This window comes from Dasypus novemcinctus, chromosome 5 (assembly GCF_030445035.2).
Source record: "Dasypus novemcinctus isolate mDasNov1 chromosome 5, mDasNov1.1.hap2, whole genome shotgun sequence".
In the NCBI taxonomy this organism is placed as follows: domain Eukaryota; kingdom Metazoa; phylum Chordata; class Mammalia; order Cingulata; family Dasypodidae; genus Dasypus; species Dasypus novemcinctus.
Window position 1 is genome coordinate 7,362,412 of NC_080677.1, and position 19,432 is coordinate 7,381,843.

Here is a 19,432-nt window from a genome sequence, read left to right on the forward strand (position 1 = left end):
TGTGTTATCTGTGTCATTCAGCATTTATGGAATGCCCTCTAGGAGCCCTGCCCTGTGCTGCTGCTGGGACTAAAACAGGAAAAACAAAAATGCAGCCTCTGCTTACCAGAGATTACCCAAGCTCCACAGCAGGGCAAGCTTTGTTCCATTATGATCATTAAGTGAATCGTTCTCTCTCTGTCCATGTCCTTTATGAACAGGCAAGCATGGAGGGATGGGAGAAAATGTTTTGTTTGCAGTCCTGCTTCCAGGAGTGTCGAATCAATATTTTGATAATAAGTCACAGTGCACTGTTTTGCTGGGCTGTGTCTTGTATGATCCAATTTATTGCACAAACCTTCCTCTCCCATGACAACTACATCAACAGGTCAAATTAGAATTGCAATTTTGATAGAAACAAACAAAATACCTCCAACAAAATTTCCAATAGCTGAAACTAAATGTATCTTTCAAGTCAACGCAAACTTCTTAATAAACAGAAAGTCCACCCCATTTCTGAGATGAACACTGTCAGGACATCTGGTGACCCAGAGCCACGTACCAAGGGAACTGATTTACAATTGCCATTCAGTCACATTGCTCCGATGTCTCTAGATCGTGATTCCAGCAAATACCAGATTTGGGGTTATGGGTTCTATCTGGAGCCAAATTTAGGCTTACACTTTTCATTCAAGCTCATGTGAATTGGGATATGTGTTAGCAGTTACATCACCCTGTCACTTGTGAAGGGAACTGCAGTTTTCTGTGAATACTGGTTTTCTTCTCACTCTCTTCTGCCTTATTCCCTTCTGATCCTTCTGCCTCTCTTCTCAGAGCTGTCAAAAGTGCACACCCAGCCATGTCGTGTCCTCTTTAAAACCACTCACAACCTGTGCCTGTGTTCCTCGGTCTGCCAAAACAAAGCACCACAGCCTGGGGGACTGAAAACAACAAGAAAGTCTCCTCTGGCTGCATCCAAATTCCCTCTCCATCAGACGCAGGGGGTCTTCACCTTCTGTGTTCCATGGACCCCTTTGCCAGTCAGGTGAAATCCACAGCCCCTTACAAGTCCACACTCTACTGTGTGTTATTTAATAACATATCACACCTGCACCAACACATATCCACAAGAATAATTGTTTTTGAAATTCAATTCAAGCTCATGGACCCCTGGTAAGAACCCTTTCTCTAAGGACACCATGTTGGGTTAGGACCCACCCTAATCCAGTGTGGCTTCATTTTAACGAATTCCATCTTCAAAGATCCTCTTTCCCAATCAAGTCCCATTCGCAGGACAGGGACTAGGACTTGAAGATGCCTTTTTAGGGACACAATTCAATGCCTAATGTCCTTCTTTGTGCTAGCATCTGGAGGAGGAGTTTCTGCCCAGCATGGCTAGCCCTCTTGTCATTTCCCTGCAGGTGCTGAGGCACATGTCTTATACCCATGGACATTCCATGCGTTCCTTCTCTCTGAAATTCTCTTCTATATCCTCTGCCTTTCTAACCATTCTCTTCCAATCCCTGCCCCTCCATGGCCCCTAAATTGCCTGAATCCCACCAATCCTTCAAGACTCCACTGGAACACCCTGCTCTCCAAAGCACCACTGCATGCCTCCCATTCAGGAAAAGTCAGTCCCCATCCAGTGCAGAAGTGTGTCATCACTGTGACACTGTGACACTGCAGCTGGTGTTTATGTCTTCTCTCTCCAAGAATACTCCTACCTCCTTAAAGGCAAGGCTCTGCCTTCTTCATCTCCAGATCTTCAGAGGTCCAGCATGCCAGGACCCTGGTGTATAGCAGGCACTCAATAAAAGGCTGGACTCCATTTAGTTCTACTTCAAATACCCTGCTGCCTTGGTGACTGACTATCTCTTGATGGTAGACACTATGTTTTGATATAAAAGCAATTATTAAGTCAGTCTTAGAGTTCTATTAAATTTATTTAAGAAAGTTCTTTCTTTTGGTGATTTGGATAAAAGACTATAATTAAGAAAGAATATTTTACCCTTAGTAAATTTTCAAGATAATACAAATCACAGAAATAATAATGAAGTGAAAATACATCTGCTGTTTGGATCTTCTCTATTTGCCAGTGTGCAAAGTGTATTCCCTTACCAAATCCTCAAGTGACCCTATGCAAGAGGTACTTTATCCCATTTTTCAGGGTAAAAAAAAAAAAAAAACCTCTGAGATTAAGGACCTCATCCAAAGACAAGAATTGCATAACAAATAAATTTCAGAGCAGAACACAAATAGAGACTATCAAAGTCCAGGTATTGCCATTATACCTGCAAGAAAAGCTCAGGTAAGGGTAAATAAAGATGCTATCAGGAGTTCTTTCACAGTCCTGAAATGCCCATACATCCTCTAGTTGGACCGTGATGGAAAATCAGATGCTAGAGCTCAATTGATGGATGGTAGAAAACCTCACTGCATTCATAGGTCATTTAGTGGAAAGGAGAACAACAGAGTATCGCAACCATGCAAGAAAATGATGACCTAAAAACCTTCGAGCATAGGGCATGACATCGACCACAGGCCTGGGTGAGCAGCTGGCAGACCCTTTGGGCAGCAGAGGAATTCAGAGGTCCAGCTATGCAACCAAATCTCCTGTGAAGCCACTGGCATCTAAGGCCTCCAGGTGGAAGCAAGGCATCTTGGCAGAGTAGAGGGCAAAATGCCACCATCCCTGACTTATTCTGAAGGAATGTGGCCCCTCCAAGTTGCTGCTCAGAATAAAACAAGGCTCTTCTCACCTTACACTTATAGAATCCAAAGTGCATGGGTATTTGAGGATATTTTTCCTAGTACTATTTTTTCCTTAATAGCTAAAACACATCATTTTAGTCTTACAACAGTCTATGAGGTAAATACAACTACCATCTGTGGTTTACAGTTGAGGAAACTGACTTTGAAACACTGAATAACTTGCTAAAGGTCAAGAGATTAGAAGTGGCCAAAATTTGATTCAAGCCCAGGTGCCCATTTGACTCCAGCCTCTATGCACAAAACCCACTGAAAATCACAGGCTGTCTGAAAAGGATGTTCTTTCATTTGTTCAGGATGGCAACAATCAATCTTCTCAGGAGAGAGAGAGAGCCATTCTTCATGTTTGGCCTACAGCTTAGGGATAAAAAGGATGTTTTGGAGGGAGAAAATAAGAAAGAGGAGAAGGGCAGTGTTCCAGAAAGTGGAAACTGCAGTGGAGGTTGTGCATAGCCTCAGTGAAGGCAAACTTACACTTGAGCAGGTTCCTCTCCACTAAGTCTGAGAGGATAGAGACAAGTTCACTGTCCTCTATAAAGTGGACTATCACAGGGGTTTTTGCTAATGTGCTTATTTTCCATAACTGCTATAGCTCTTTTAAGAGACCCTGGATTGCAAGAGAACATGGGCTTTAGAATCAGAGCCGGATTCCAATCTTCTAGAAGTGCAGCCTTGGGCAAAGATTCCAATCACCATGAGACTTACTTTCTTCCATTTACTATGGAGAGATCATACACATCACTGTGGATGCTTGGGGAGGTGTTCTTTTGTGAGAAATGTTATGATAGTTTCAACCAAAAGTACATTTCCACCTGGACATAATAAATGAAACCTGGCTGATTGTCACTACTCTGTACCCTTCCCAATGAGAAGAAGGGAAGGGAGTTTGTCAACACCATTGGCTGCCACATAAAGTCAACAGGATAAGGACTGATGGAAAAGGACCCTGAATGCCCTAATGAGGCAATCGCTGGGGATGTCCATGAAAAATCTGGACTTTCCAGGAGACTGATAAAAGCAAAACCCAGGAAAGGTGACAATGAGAGGAAGTGAGGGTGTGACAGCTAACCACTCTTTCAGGGCATCCTTCCATGCAAAGCAGGCTTGCATCGATCATCCTAATCATCTAGTTATCAAAGAAGGTAGACCATCTTCTGGTTCCCACTTAGATAATCAAACTATTTTATGCCATTGCAGCCCATATTAAGTTTTGTTTCAAATCCCCACATCCTATGTTTGGCTACATTTTTATAATATGTTCTTAGGCTTATTTTTCAATAATACATATTAATTTTTCTCTTTACATTACTTGTGGAGGGGGATGTAGAGAGAATAGAGCATAATTTGGAAAATAAAGTTGTTTTTAAATATTGGATTAGTCACATACTGCTTTTTCCTTATAAAAAAAATACTTTTTAGAAGAGGATCAAATGGCTAATTTCCTTTCTTGTGTGCTTGTAAAATATTTTTTATGAAAACTCTGCTTCACCACCACCCCCAAAATATGAATGAGGTCTTGTTAGATTTTACTTCCTGCTACAGTTAAGGGGTTCATCAAACTCTGTGCCCCACAGAAGCGGTCACTGTATAAAAACCATCCATCAGATATGCTGATTGGGAAAATGGCTCAGAATCCCACACACCAGTCCATACCCCTCTCAACAAACACCTTCCCAGCCTCCACTCTTCATTTCTGGCTGTGATTGTCAGTGACACCTTCATTAAACCTTCCACTTCGATGCCCCCACCCCCATTTCTTTCCAGCCACTGAAGAGCAGCTTTTGTGTTTCTTTGATGTCAGATTCCAACCTTCCTTCCCCTTACCACATCTTCTTCCTCTTCTCTCTTGTAGATCCCTCTCATCATAGACATGACATCCAGCCTTATGCCCCCTCCTATTTGCCCCAAGCAGAAGCTCCCACTGATTTCACTTGCCTCTCTTTCCAGTCTGGATTCTGTGGCAAGGGATTCTCATTTTTTGTCTGTTTTTATTCCATCCAATTTCATCCACTCTCATTCATGTTAATTTCAAATCATTAGATAAAAACATTCCTGACTTCCTATTGATGGTGTCCACCAAGAATTTATGGCGCATGCAGTTGAGTCCTCTCTTTGATCCCTATTCATAATTTCATACATCTATGTTCAATCTCTAGTATATTCTCCCTGTCAGAGGTACACAAGTTTTTCTGTGTTTCCTTCATCAGCAAGGCCCATCTTTGTTCCTGTAGTTCCAGTAAACAACCTGACTTCCTTTATCAATAGAGATTAAGGTCAGCTGGCATGAAGTTCCCCACAAACTCCTTCCTTATTTCACAAGTTTCCCCTATAGGTTTGTCTTCATTCTTATAGCATCACATGAAGAGGTCTTCATCTTTTCCAGAAAACAACAACAACACTCCACTCAGGTTCTTTGTCTGCCTCTTTCCAAATCTTGATCCATCAATTTTCCTTTCTCCAATGAACATTCAAAACATTCCCTTACATCCCATCAATCTCCCAGAGTCTTCCATTATTCCCTATCTCCATACACACACACAGTTTCTCTTCTTTCTCCTCTGTTAAATTTTCATAAGAAAAAATGTATCTGTTTAGTCTCTAAATCCCAAATAAACTCTCAACTTCATTCCCTTTACTCTAATTTCCATCTCTACAACTCCACAAATCCCTGCACTCCCATTCTCCTTAATGATTCTGGAATACCTCAGAATTTCTCCTGCCCTACCTCTGCCAAGACCTGCCTGCCTCCTCGGCTGTAGCACCTCTGGCACTTTCCCACTCTCCTGCCCCCAGCCCTCTCCTCTTTCACATCTTTCTCTGACCCAAGGAGGATCTCACTCACTGACCAGCTTTACCTATAATTTTTATTAAGTTTAGGGCTAAATTTATAGAGTTATTTTTCCCATAACTTCTGACTGAATTCGTTGCTTAAGTTTTCTGTATCCTATCAAGTTTTCATTCACACGTGTGACTCAAACACAGCGTAACTGAATTGGTACAACCCGCATTGCCCCTTCCTTGAAAATGTCTCTTCCTCCTAATTTGTCCTTTATTATGCCATCAATACTGACCAGGAGATCATTCTTTCTAAAAAGTTTAGACTTATAGTTTAGATTCTCTAAGCTCTTCCTCTACATATGGTTTGTCATCAAGTTCTTTAAATTCTTTCCTATCCCCATACTCAGTTCCACTCCAGCCTTCTCTCCCATCTGCCTGAACTTCATCATTTTTTTCTTTAGAGATATCCTTGGCCATGCCATAAATTGAGAGCAATGATTTTCTAACCGGTCACTAGTTGCTACTAGCCCTTCTCCTTTTTTAACTTGGCTGCCATCTTATTCATTCTAGCATATTACTTTGATCATATCGTTCACAAATAATTCTCAAATTATATTTTAAAAATTCTCAAATAATATAAAAGTTCCTATTGTCTATTAAATGAAGTCCAAGCTCATCATCCTGTCAGTCAAGGTTGAGCAGAATTTGACCCCAGACCACCTTTCCAGAGAGACCTACAATTATCCTCCTACACTCACCTTTATGATGAGGTCAAACTGGACTTCTCAATTTGACCTGAGCACACACCATGATTTCTGTTGCATGCTAGTAGCTAGATTGGCTTCCCAAACTCAGTCACACTTCTGCCCACCGGCCAAGCTGCAATGTTCTATTCATGCCTGCCAGACATGACATCCCCATTTGATGTAACAGAGAGAGTAAAGGCTTTGTAATCAGTTAGATCTAGAGTCAAGTCATGGCCTCATCTCTTAACTTGTTCAGAGCCATAGCGGGTAGTTGATTTCTCTGAACCTCAGTTTAGTAATCAGTGAAATGGGCAAGTACACCTGACAAAGATGAGACCATGGATGTTAAATATGAAATGGAGTCCCTGGTACATTTAGGAAACTTAATATATGTCACTCTGCTGTCTTTCCTTTGAGCCACTTTCTACTTCTTTTATACTACCATTTATAAACATTTTTAAAATTTTTTATATTATCCAACATTATTACAAAATACAGTGCCACAAAATAATTAAATTTATTTTGTAAAAAGTGGTAGAGAAAGGAAAACAAATGTGGAAAATTAAGATAAGCTTGTAGTAAAGTGATAGTATATTTGGATAATTGTTTAGCAATTAATTCTATGTGAATTAATACTTCAGCTAAAATATTTTGTGATTAAACTGTGATGGATATGGCTGTTGTTGCTGACACGTCCTGTTTCTTTTTTCCCTTTTTTTGTAAGAATGAATGAATGAATATGATATATTAGAATTTCCATTCCCAAGTGAAGCATATAAATATTCCCTTAAACCAATAAGTTAACTCTGGATTCCAGAAATATATTTGTACCATTTACCAAAATAAGAGAGCATAGTTAGTAAATAAACAGTTAACATAGATAATTGATGGGTTGAGGGCCCAGCATAAATCAAAGTATATTAACCTTCCCAATAATAATGAAAGGGCTAGTCTATATTTTGTATAAGAATATTTCATAAAACAATGTCTTTGAAATGTGAAATTATTCTTGCTTCTCTAAACTATAAAAGCCACAGAATTTAAAAAAAATTTAGGAGAGACTTTTCAAGTTACTTTTATTTCCCTCATTTTACACACCAGTTTATAGTTTCAGAAAGGTAAAGATATTTAATGATACACAAATAAAGACAAGCAGGGCTAACAACTTCGTGTATTTAAATATGGACTAGCTGACCAGTTAGAAGCCTCCCCATCATTCCTCATATTCCCATGCTTTTTTCACTCTTACAAACATTGTCTTTTGAAAGTAGTGAAATATAATACAAGAAAAATAACATTACCATATTGTCTCCAGTCCGCAGAAGGGGGTAAGTGCCGCCACAAAATAAGATTGTTGAGATGATTTAAATAGGAAGGTAGGGAATGAAAACCTTTCTGATTATACCACACCTAAAAAAAGAAAAATAATTTAATGGCTCTCATGAAATTAGGTCTTATGTCTATTCACCAGGTCTTCTCAGACCAAGGGAACACATATGTCAATTAGCTATATCTGCACCTGCCTGCAAGACTCAAAATAATGTCCCAGCATGGTTGACAGTGAGCAGTAAATTCCAGTCTGCTAATTTTATATTTATCTCAAGCATATAATTTATAGCTAAAAATAGATTAATTTTGCCCAGAACAAATGTGAATGTCGCTATATAATTATATTTTCACAGGGAAAAAGAACCTTAGCTCATCTTTTTTTTTCTTTCTCAGTTGGTTAGCTAATGAAGTTTGACCTGCAAATTAAAAGCATGGAAAATCATCAGAAAAAATGATTACTTTCAAATTAATAACTGAACATGGAACATTTTTTCTCAAAATAAATTGAACCGAACATTTGCTGAGCATGAAGAACAAAGTAGCATTCCTGTCACACAGGAGAAAGGTGAAAGAGGAAATGGGAGAAAGAAGACAATGTTATTACAGTTGAGATAATAGGTATCATAAAAAAGATTAATTGAACCATTGGTATCTATATTGCAAAATATCAACATTATAATGAAAAATGAAAAAATATATTCTGTTTGTAAAAGCTGGTGAGTGTCTTCAAGTATAATGAACCAACTGGAAAGTTTTAGTCTGAACACGATTGGACAGTTCATTTCTCTCAAGGATGCTGTCTTTTGTAACAGACAATCCTCCATAAAATTAGACCTGCCCAAGAGAAAGTAAATTTTTGAAGGAACTTATCCAAGTTCAAAGGTAGGAACAGCTATCAAAGTTTCTTTGCTTCCACCCTATTTTCTTTCCATCCCATCTTACTCTTATAGAATTGTTTTATAACCAGGGTCCTGCCAGGCAACTCTTCTGCTCATGGAAACAGTGAAGTAATTAACTATTGCTCATGCGGTTTACTAAATTTAAAAAGCTGCCTACACAAGACAATGTTCTCCCTTCATTCCCAGAGAGTCCACTTCATCAAGCCATTCAGAAAACAGAGACCCCATCTCTTTCACACCAGCTACCACTACTCACCCTCCTTTTCAAATATTTTCTCAAGTCCATGGAGAAATCCTTGTCAATCATTTTTTAAACAACCAGGGGGAAAGAATGCAGCTTGGGACCTACTAACCACAAAAGCCAGAACATTCTGCAAGTGTTCAAGGATGTACTTGAACAGATCTTAGACTGGTACTGTGTAACAAAAAACTGAAAAAAAAAAAAACCTATAAAATACTTTAGACCCAGAATTTTTGAACACATTTGGTAAAGCACGGGTTTCTTCACTGGAGAAGCCAACACTGAAGTGAAGGAACTTACGCCACCTGCCAGGGCAAGCTGCTTCTTCCCCCGACACAGTGATTCTCCTTCTCACAGATCTGTACTGACATCCCTGTGTTCTCTTTTCTGTCAGCCCCTATACACACACATTCCTACCTGAGTGCTAGTCATACTTAGGAAAATGATAGAAACCTGGGATTCTGTTCAGTTCAAGGCACAGGCTAGTGTCAAGGAGAAAGAGCACCGCCTGTGGACACTGGAGCCTCCCACTCACACTGGCTTAGGTCTTTCTCCTCCTTGAATCTTGGTTCCCTCAAATGTTTAACATGAGAGAGAACATGGCAGGCTTTGCCCTGGGTCAGAGATTTCTCAAGTTTTGTTTTGTTTTATTTTGTGTTGGTGTTTTAGTTTCTGTTTTATAAGCAGAGCAATTATTTTTCACCTTGAAATGATACTGCATGACAGTCTAGAAACCAAAGTGAAACAGTTCTAGTGAAGTGGAGTGGGGAGACAGAAGCCTGTCTGCTCAACCTCTATTGCCGCACCCTCCTGGACTCTGAATTCACTTGAATTCATGGCCTCAAATCTTCACCTGTCCTGTACCCACATCCTTTGCCATGTGTCTGTCATACCCTCCACCTCTGACTTCTGGGCTCAGCCATGTGACTTACTTTGGTCAATAGAATGTGACACAAATAGAGCCTTGAAAAACAGCCACGTATTTCTGCAGTCCCTCTTGCACCTCTGTTATCAGCCTGAGGGACTGCCCGGGCTAGCTTCCTGGAGCATAGGGCAGAAGGAGCAGAGCTGAGTCCTCGCCGTCATCACAGCGAGGCCAGCAGCTGGCCAACCGGAACACAGTCATGCCTGGGCAAGATCAGCCCAGCCCAGCCCAGCCTACAGGAGGCATTACTTCATAGGCTCAGGAGCTGAATGAGGGCTTGTTGTCGATGCCACTGAGGTTTGTAATTGCTTGTTATGCAACATTATTGTCACAGTAGATGACTGAATCAGAAATTGGTACTGGAAGAGGATTTGGCTCTAACAAAAGCTGAAAATACGGGTTGGTGGTTTTTTTTATTGGTATTGTGAGTAAAAAGGAGATGATTAGAGGAGGTTGGAAATATATGAGAACACTTTTAGAAAAGCTGGAGATAATAGCAAGAAAACTGCAAAGGGTGACTGAAAAAATGGTGACCCTTATTGTACACTATCAGAACATTTGATTAAATTGTCACCTGTGGTGACTTCTAAGCTAGAAATTGTGCCCAATAAACTTTTTAACTCAGGCATGGAGATCTTAAGGCAAAATGCTAAAGACATGATCTCAGAATAAAGATCAAGTCAGCTGTGTCACTGTGAGATCCTTTTTAAGATCTCTGAAGTAATGGTGGTAGTATTAAAAGACCCTCTCAGGTTGGCAAAGGGGATATTTCCAAAGTACCAGTAATTAATTTTAGACAGAGCAGCATGTCTCAGAAAATTGTGGACATTGCTTTGGGATGTCAATTATTAAATAGAAAGCTTAGACTCAAGAAAGCACTACCAGCCTGGACTTTCTACAGGCAGCAGGCAGACTGAAGTCTGCTCAAAAGGCATATTTCCAAATATCCTCTTCACACATAGCAATAGAGGATGGTGGGAGAGGAAGGGCTTGCCAGAGAGCAGAGTTAAGTGCCACTGAGAAGAACAGACTGGGGAATTGTTCCCAGGGATGAGAACTAGCACTTAATTAAGGAGTTCCCCCCAACACGTAGCACTTGCTAAGGACAACCCACCATAGCAGAAGCCCCACAGACTTATGAGCTATATTAAAGTCTGTTGTTGAAACCACCAATGGTTTATGGTTATTTGTTAGGCAGCACTATTGTGGCAAAAGCTGACCAATACACCAAATTCCAGGGAAAATAGTTTGAAATGTTCCTGAACTTCCATTTGGTTCTTCAATAATATGGTCATTACTTGGTAGAGATTTTAAAAATTCTTTAACCAAGCAATATATACCTCATGATCATATTAAAATTAGCGTTTAAGATATAGCAGAGTTCAAAGGAAGGTTCTTTTTTTTTCAATTATGAATTATTTCTGAAACATTGGCCTCTATTATGGAAATAAATTGTCAGATTTCCTTCTCTCAGTCCAAAATTCAGGAAGCAATAAAATCCATTAAGTAAAGGAGGAAGTTAATCTCACTTAGGAACATATTACATCAGCTCAAAACAGACCTTTCATGTCAGAAAGCAAGAGTAACAATACCTCAGAAAAGCAACTGAGTAGCAGTTTTTAAAAAATCACTCAATGGGTATACAAGTTCATAAAATTCTACCTGAAAACAGAATGTATGAAAAATACAATTGCAGCACTAATTCTGCTCATTAGGTGGTAGTTCACTATACAAAACCAGGACTGGCAATGTGTTCCCCCTTTTAAATCAAATGCATACATTTTGAAGGTTGTTTTGATTAAACAAGCTAAATACTCAAGATGTGAATGGTATAACTCATAAAGGTTCAATGAGAGACTTGCTACAACTTAATGAATCTTCCATTAAGCATATTCATATGCAAATAATCCACTTTCCCTTTGAAAAGTCTTGAAAAATCTCTGTCTTGTGAATGTACCCTAAAGGTCAAAATAAAAGGTTGGCCATTAATTACTGAAAGGTTAGTGTAATAATTCACTATGGCATCAGCCATTTCAGATAACATATGATCATTTCTCCCCAGTGCAGTATTTCCATCTGGTGCCTAGCAAAGTACATGTCAAACAACATTGAAACCCCAGAAATAACTACTTAAATATGTCAGTACAGAAGACAAATCTAAACAAAGACCAAAAGAAACAGGTGTCAAGGAAACACGACTCACTACACCTCCTCACTGTGGACCTGGAGACCCCAGGGTCCTCACCACCATGCCCTATGCTGCTGAAAGGAAGACACAACCATCCACCTCAAACAAGAAAGTGTGGGGTTTGTATAGATTAAAAAGTCACAATGCCCTTAGAGGAAATTATCAGATTCCATGTACGAATTAGGAATATTGAACAATGGCCTCAAAATGTAGTCAAAGCCCACCAATGTATTTTAGGTTATTTTCCTATAAAGCTATGAATCTTGATATTTTCCTATCACACTATAAATCTTCTCATGTTGTCTCTAAAGGAAAGCAGATTTGAAAAAAAAATCCTTAGCTGAAGGAAGGATTTCATTGCTGAACATTCCTCACGACTATTAAAATTTTCCTCAGAGATCAAATTGTGATATACCTGTTAAAGGACCAACAGGTAAGTCTCTAGCAGGCACTAGTCCTTATCCTGAAAAGCTTTTCCAGGTTCATCTCTCTGAGCTTATATAGATCATCCTTATTTCATTATCACATGACCATGCAAGGTTGACTAACAGACACAAAACCCATACTGAAGAGAAAGATATGACCACATTCCTTCCCATTTGATGTCCTAACATGAACTAACACTTGCTGTCCAGGAGTAGACTTATCTTCTACCCACAGTCAACTTTTTCCTAATTTCTCTCTCAATCAAACACCATACTATTTTCCCAACCCTGAAGTCAAAAGCTTGAATATCTTATCATTCCTCGTTTTAAGATTATGTTGAACATTTGGGGTTTGGGGGGGAAATCTCTGGTCATTCCTACTGATGGATCAAAGTGTCCTCACCTTCACTCCTCATTTCCTCACACTTGAAGAAGCCTCCCACCGGATCTCTTGGATTGCCAGTGGACCATTCCTCACTCACGTGGGATAGTCCTGGCCAGCTTAGAGAACCAGGAGCTTTAAGAGCAGACCTGCGTAATCACTGCTTTCATCATGCAATGCCAGGCATCCATACTTCTGGAAGGTAAGGAACTAGAGTTCATCTATGGAAGAACTCCATAGTTCAGGAAAATTGGTGATATTTCCCATTATCCTGACTACAGATATCTTTAAAAATAGATTATCTCCTCCTTCACTTTAGGTCTATTAGGTGAATTCCTGCCTTAACAAGCAGTAACCTGTTTTGTATATTCCCATACTGTTTAAAAGAAAATTCATTTTCTTTTCTGAAGGACTAAGTTTACATATGAGATAACTTATCTTGCAGTGAAAAACATTGGGATTTGATTTGGTTCCTCCTGTGCTCAAAGAGATCTTTGGAGATTGAATTTTCCTAAATGCTTTCTAAAACAGAAACAAAAGAAAATAAACCATTATTACCTTTGCCAGAGTTTTCGGTTTTGATATATTTGAATTTGCATCTTGAACTTGATCGGGGATTTGCACTGCAAAAGACCAACCTCCAAGCCTATAGACATTAAACGTTATGTTAGACCTTCAATCAAGGAGCCCCAGAACTTCTGGTAAGGGATAAGTGTTTCGTTACCAACCACGAAGGATATAACAGCCTTGGAACAGTAGCCAGCTAAGTTCTGATCATCTGTGACATAACAAAACAGGCAGAGTCAGCAGGCTTGAAGGAATCCACCTTACCTGGCAAGCACCCAAGGGAACACTGTTTATTCAAAAAGAATGGACAAGGCCCCACACAACAGAAAGTGTACTTCTCAGGACTTGCCATCTTGTTAGGAAATAGACGCCAGTCAAAGATAGGGCTGAGATCATCAGGGCTCCAATTACTTTATTTAATGGTTATTTTCCCTCTAAACCAACTATTCAGAACTACCTCCAGTTCTATCTTGCTCTTTCAAGTCAGCGTGCCTTTGTACTGTTGTGTCTTCCTTACTCTTACTTCTTTAATACTCCAGTCAAATATTGCCTCATTCGGGAAGGCATCTCAAAGTACTGCGTCTGAGTTAGATGTTCACTCTCTTTTGGATTCCCACAATACGCTATATTTCCATTCATTGTATCACTTACCACTCTGGGTTTAAATTGTGTCTTTGTTAGCTTATCTTATATGTGGCCTGGTGAGTTTCTCCTATGTAGGAATTACATATTTTATTCATATTCCATGGGATGGTTGGTATCTGGCTCATACTCAGTTTGCAGAAATACTTGACATTAGGAATAAAGTAACTTATTAAATGTTCATTCTTACTCTCTGAATAAAAGAAGACTGAAAAAAAGATACCATAAGAGGTACTTTCTCACCCAGAAAAAAAAAAAGAAAAAAGAAATAAAGTGTAATTGCTTAAAAAAAAAAAAATTCAAGGGCAATCTTCTAGTAAAGACCAGGGGAAGAAATTTCTCAGCAAAAAAATTAAGGCAAATGGAAAAGGACACATTCCCACCTTCCTCAATGTAATTTTTTCATTTATTCATTCAACAAACATTGATTGAGCCCCATTTTCATGTCGGATAAACATTTGGAGCACACAAACCCCTGCCTTCGCTAGGTAACCACACGGAGTTCAAAAAGAACATCAGAAGTCTAGGACACATTAAAGTCACTGAGGTGCAGGAGAGAAGCCAATCGTGCTGGGGCAGACAGGTGACCTGCGAGGATAAAGGCGCGCTGGAATACTGTGGTTAAGGAGTCAGAGAAAGGCCTGTGTCTACGGCCTGCTGAACACGTTCGCCTTTGTGTGAAAAGCAAAGCGATGCATTCCGAGACTTATGAAATTTAAAGGCATGGTGAATGTTTAAGGTAATAAGAAGCACTCCTTCCTACCGCCCCTCTTCTAGATTCTCTCTATAGGCTCAAAGAAATTCAGCAGAAAAATAACAACTTTTCCAAAGATCGCCTAAGAAGATTTTTAAGACACTGGTAGTACCCAGAGGCCCATATTGGATGCTGCATTGGAGGGGGAATTTTCAAAGGAGACCATTATTTTATGATGCTGTTAACTTAACTGCTCTTCTACTCTAAAACAGTAAAAACCACTTCTGGCTTCCCCTGCTTCTATCCCTGCCTGAATCTCAATTGATACAATTTCCTCCAACGTGGGAAAGGGGGAGTCAACAAGATGGGATTTCATTAAGGCCTGCAGCGTTTCTTTGGAATTTTTATGAGCACCAAGGTTAATGTGAGCCTTTCAAGAAGTTTGAGTCTTGAAGAACTTAGCATTTGAAACAGTAGGTTTTCCAAAGCAATTCAAAGGCAATAGGGAAAAAAATAAAGAGGGGACTACGTTGAACACACCTTGGTTTTTCTGAAGGCCGCAGCAGGTACTCCTCCACGTCGAAGGCAGACAAGTTGAGCAGCGTGTGACCCAGGCTGTTTTTCAGGTAGGAGGCCCTGGCACTCCCATTCGGGCACTTCTGTAATGTTTTTCAAAGATAAAAAATAGAAACGTGTTCATACCACAAAGAGATTTCCTGATATCACCCTAACCTAGATTACACCTTGCCTAGCTTTCAATTTTCAATGAATTATCTATGGCCTTTCATTTGTCCTGCTCTCCATCTTCTGTTTAAGCATCACCTATATTTGAGGACTAGGTATGAATTCCACTATGACCTTGGTAGTCAATTATATTTGGGAAGTTCAAAACCTTTTGTATAAATATGTTTGGGCTGATTTGTAAGAGCTAAAACTGTTTTCATTAGGGTGATCTTGCACATCATCAACTTGAAAGAAAGTCAGAGGAAGCTAATGGGAGGGTTGGAAGAAGAAGAATTTAGATGACTGTGTTTCTTTCCTAAGTGTCTAAAGCAGAAATCAAACAGCTCCTCTCCAGAGTCTCACTCGGGGAGAAAGTGCTGACTCCTAATTAGGAGCTACTTCCCAAAGGAAGAGGCAGGGCTGCTGTCTGGCACACAGGCTCATGCTTCATACGCTCGGTTTCTATTTCTCTGACCAATTTAAGAAAGAGAATGTACTAAAATATTTACAACCCTAGGAAATGACTCTGTCTCTGGAGTTTTCACTCCAGCTCTCAGAGCTTGTTTTCTATTTCCAAAACCAAAATGAAAGCCGCCTTCCCCAGCTCATGGGTTTGTTGTTAGACTCAGGTATACATGAAAGAACGATGGCAAAGTAAGAAGTGAGGTATAAATTTAAGGCATTATTTTTACATTCTTGATGGAAAGACACTAAAAGAAAGAATAAAAATTATCAATTATAATTCAACCAAACTCAATCATCTCACCCACAAATATAACAACCTTGTGAATTTCTCTGCCTCAAGCCTTTCTCCAATCCACCTTATTATTTTGCCATGATACATCTTTCCAAAACTCAGTTTTTAGTAGATGACTGTCCTGCTGAAAAAAATCCAAATCCCTAGAAAGAATCCAAGCCCACTGAAAAGGTTCTCAGTCTCTTACTTTAACCTTCTCTGTACTGTGCGGATGTGATTAGGTTAAGGATCTTGAGATGGGGAGATTAACCTGAATTATCCTAAATGCAATCCCCTGTACCCTTAAAAGAGGGAGGCAGGGGGAGATTAGAAGAGGAAGAGACCCCGTGACCACCAGGCAGGGACTGGAGAGATTCAGTCCCAAGCCAAGGCATGCTGTCAACCAGAAGATGGATGAGACAAGACCAAATCCTCCCCAAAGCCTCCAGAATGAGCACCTTCATTTTGGCCCAGTGATACTGATTTCATTCTTCTGGCTTCCAGAATCATGAGCAAATAATATTCTGTGGTTTTAAGCACCGTTTTGTGGTAATTTGTTATAGCAACCACAGGAAACTAACATTTCTTCTGTTCACACTGTAAAAAGCCACACTCATTCCTGCTTACAAGTTTTGCCTCGTTGTGTTACTATTATTCTCCACATGAACACAAGCCCTAAAAACTCCTGCTTATCCTTCAGAGCTAGCTCAATTCCAGCGCCTCTTGCAGTCTTTTCTTCCTGTGTCTGTTATGGAGTGAGTCGGGTCTCCCCAAAGGCACGTTCAAGTCTTAAGCCCCAGTCCTGTGGATGTGAAGCTCTTTGTAAGTAGGATCATTGCAGAGCAGATTAAGATGAATCAGGATGGGCCTTAATCCAACAGGACTGTAGGACAGAAGGAGGCAGCGGCCACGTGACAGAGGCAGAGCCTGAGGTGTGGACTGCTGGCAAGCCTCTGCCAGAAAACAGATTGCAGAGAAGCTTCATCCTGGGACACCCTGATTTCAGATGTGGCCTCCAAAACTGTGAGACGATGAACTGCTGTTGTTTGAACCAACCCGTCGGTGGTATTTGTTAAAGAAGCCCTGGCAAACTCAGACAATACCCAATCAAAATAACATCTTTTGCTTCAGAAGTAGGACTGATCTTGCAACTTTTTTGGTTGGCTGGGAGAAAGCTGAAGTCTATTTGATAGAACTACAAGGAAAGAGGCATATTCGTACAGGCTGCAGGATTCTGGATAGCACACATGAATTTAAAGGCAAAGAAATATTTCACCTCTGTCAAAACACAGTCAACTGGGACTCAGCATGGTCTCTAAGACCAGTGAATGCCCCATGGGATTGCCAGTCCTTCTACACACCTTCATGTGTGTTTCTTTCTAGCCAGCCCAGAGTAGTCACTTTTTATAAATTCCACGTTAACTTCCTCTCCTGAGCTCCTCTGACTCTTAATGTGTGAAGCAGTATTTCTGCGAAGTGAGAAAATGCAGAAACGCCCCATGTTTCCACCCCCTTATCAAGTATATATTATCATAATTAGAAGAGTTGAATGAAAAAAGACCTGTTCATTACCACTTACCCAGCATTTCTAAAATTTATGAGGTCACAGAAATTTTGCTAACTTCTTGGCCATAGAAATTATTTTGAAACTGTTATTCTTATACACACGTTACTGATATCTTACAGTTCATGGATGTTGCAGTGAATTTAGATAAAAAAAAATCAACAATTTTGATGTTTGTTTTTTCATTTCTTTACCATTAACACCCAATCTAATTCCAATAGATTTCTATTGGCTTATAATAAAAGTTACTTTTATAGTAGAATGTTAAATTAAGGTTAAAGCACAAGAACATGAAATAAAAAAAAATAGAGACTTCTTTAGAAAATGGAAGACACAAGACAGGGAAGGAGTAATAAACATATCACTCCCAAGCACACCAAAAGAATCTCAACCCAGATAGCTGGTTCCAGCCAGGAAGGACCAAATTTAGCCTAAGTTTCTGAACAGACAAGGACAAAAGGGAAACATGAAGTTTCCCCCAACTCTCAGGCCAATAAATACTTTGAGTGCCCACTATGGATTCTGTGCCTTGTTTTCATTTACAGCCAATGTACATTTTGCCTCACAGAATGTACCAGATCCACCCAAAAGAAAGCCTTTTGTAGTCATTAAATTCCTAAAAGGCCACTAAATAGAAAGGCACTGATGAGCTTAATGGAGTGTTCTTAAGAGCAATTGCACAAAAGGTGAAAACATGTTTTTCATGTGGCCATTTCATTTACAGATCTTCAATTTCCACAAGAATTTGTTTTTCCTTTTTTCCTTGAAATTAGCATTAGCTTGTTGATTGAGACTAATAGGCCTGTGTCCTTGATTAATTAGCTCTCAAGATTACCTTTGAGGTGAATTAAAATCAGTTTTCCTAATACATTGCAATTCATTCTCCTACAATACTACATCACTACAACTTTTTCTTTAATTGTGCAATACCTACGTCCATATGTTTTTGTCTTAATAAGCCAGCGCTAAAAAGCCTGAATGGTCTTAACAATATCTAGCTCTCAGAACACAAACAAAAATATGACAATAGCTTTGGGGTCATCCTGCCTGGATATCTCAAGAAATTCCCCACCAAAGGACAATTTGAGCTTCCTCATCATTAGGTGAAGAAGATTCATTTGCTTAATGTTGGAAACTGAGGCACAGTGGCCTCACAAGGAGAGACGTGCTATCTCCATGCTAGTGCTGTCTCCAGGGCTATGCTTGCAACCTAAGGAATGTGGTAATTAAGAGTTCTCGGCAAATGGGATGAAGCTGTTAAAGGCTGAAAGAAAAGATGAGCACATACCTTTTGTAGTGAATAGAACACTTAGACTTTGTACCTTGAAATAAGATTTTTTAAAATTCCTTAGACTATGGATAATGCTGATAGTTAATACGCATTGCTGCTTGATGTCACGTACACTATGTGTTTATGCTTATTGGCACGTAGGCTACGTATGTCTGCTTCTTGTCATGTACACTGGGGTATATAGAGAGCCCCTTGTAAACAATAAAGTTGTCTGAGGAGTTATTACTCGCAGACCCCCTGATCCCAGCTCTCTTGTTCTTTCTCTTTCTTTCTTTCACTTTCTTTCATTCCCAATACCCTTCGGGTCCAAATCTCCAACATCTGGCACCCCAACGTGGGGCCTGAAGAAGTTAATGAGGCTTCCAAATCAGTATCAGGAACCAAGGAAAAGACCTCGTCGAGAGTCGTGTGATGTCCAAAGCAGACTCGAGCTTCTTTTAGGTAAGTAACATTTTCTGCAAAGTCATCAGGGTAATAGGTAATCAAATGGTACGTGTGGAAGCATATTTGCAAGCATTAGAAACTTTACCAAAAGTTAATGGGGTGCCTGTAAA

The 19,432-nt window shown here is 39.7% G+C and overlaps 1 protein-coding gene across 1 annotated transcript in view; it reads right to left on the reverse strand.

Moving 5' to 3' along the window:
* Positions 1–19,432, reverse strand: part of ABCA13 (ATP binding cassette subfamily A member 13) — a 345,366-nt gene that overhangs the window by 124,947 nt on the left and 200,987 nt on the right. Inside the window, exons 33-37 of the mRNA XM_071215039.1 lie at positions 15,105–15,223; positions 13,286–13,307; positions 9,277–9,305; positions 8,658–8,694; positions 7,574–7,682 (exon numbers count right to left, since the gene is read on the reverse strand). Coding sequence (XP_071071140.1) covers positions 7,574–7,682; positions 8,658–8,694; positions 9,277–9,305; positions 13,286–13,307; positions 15,105–15,223 — 316 coding nt within the window. The remainder of the gene's footprint in view (positions 1–7,573; positions 7,683–8,657; positions 8,695–9,276; positions 9,306–13,285; positions 13,308–15,104; positions 15,224–19,432) is intronic.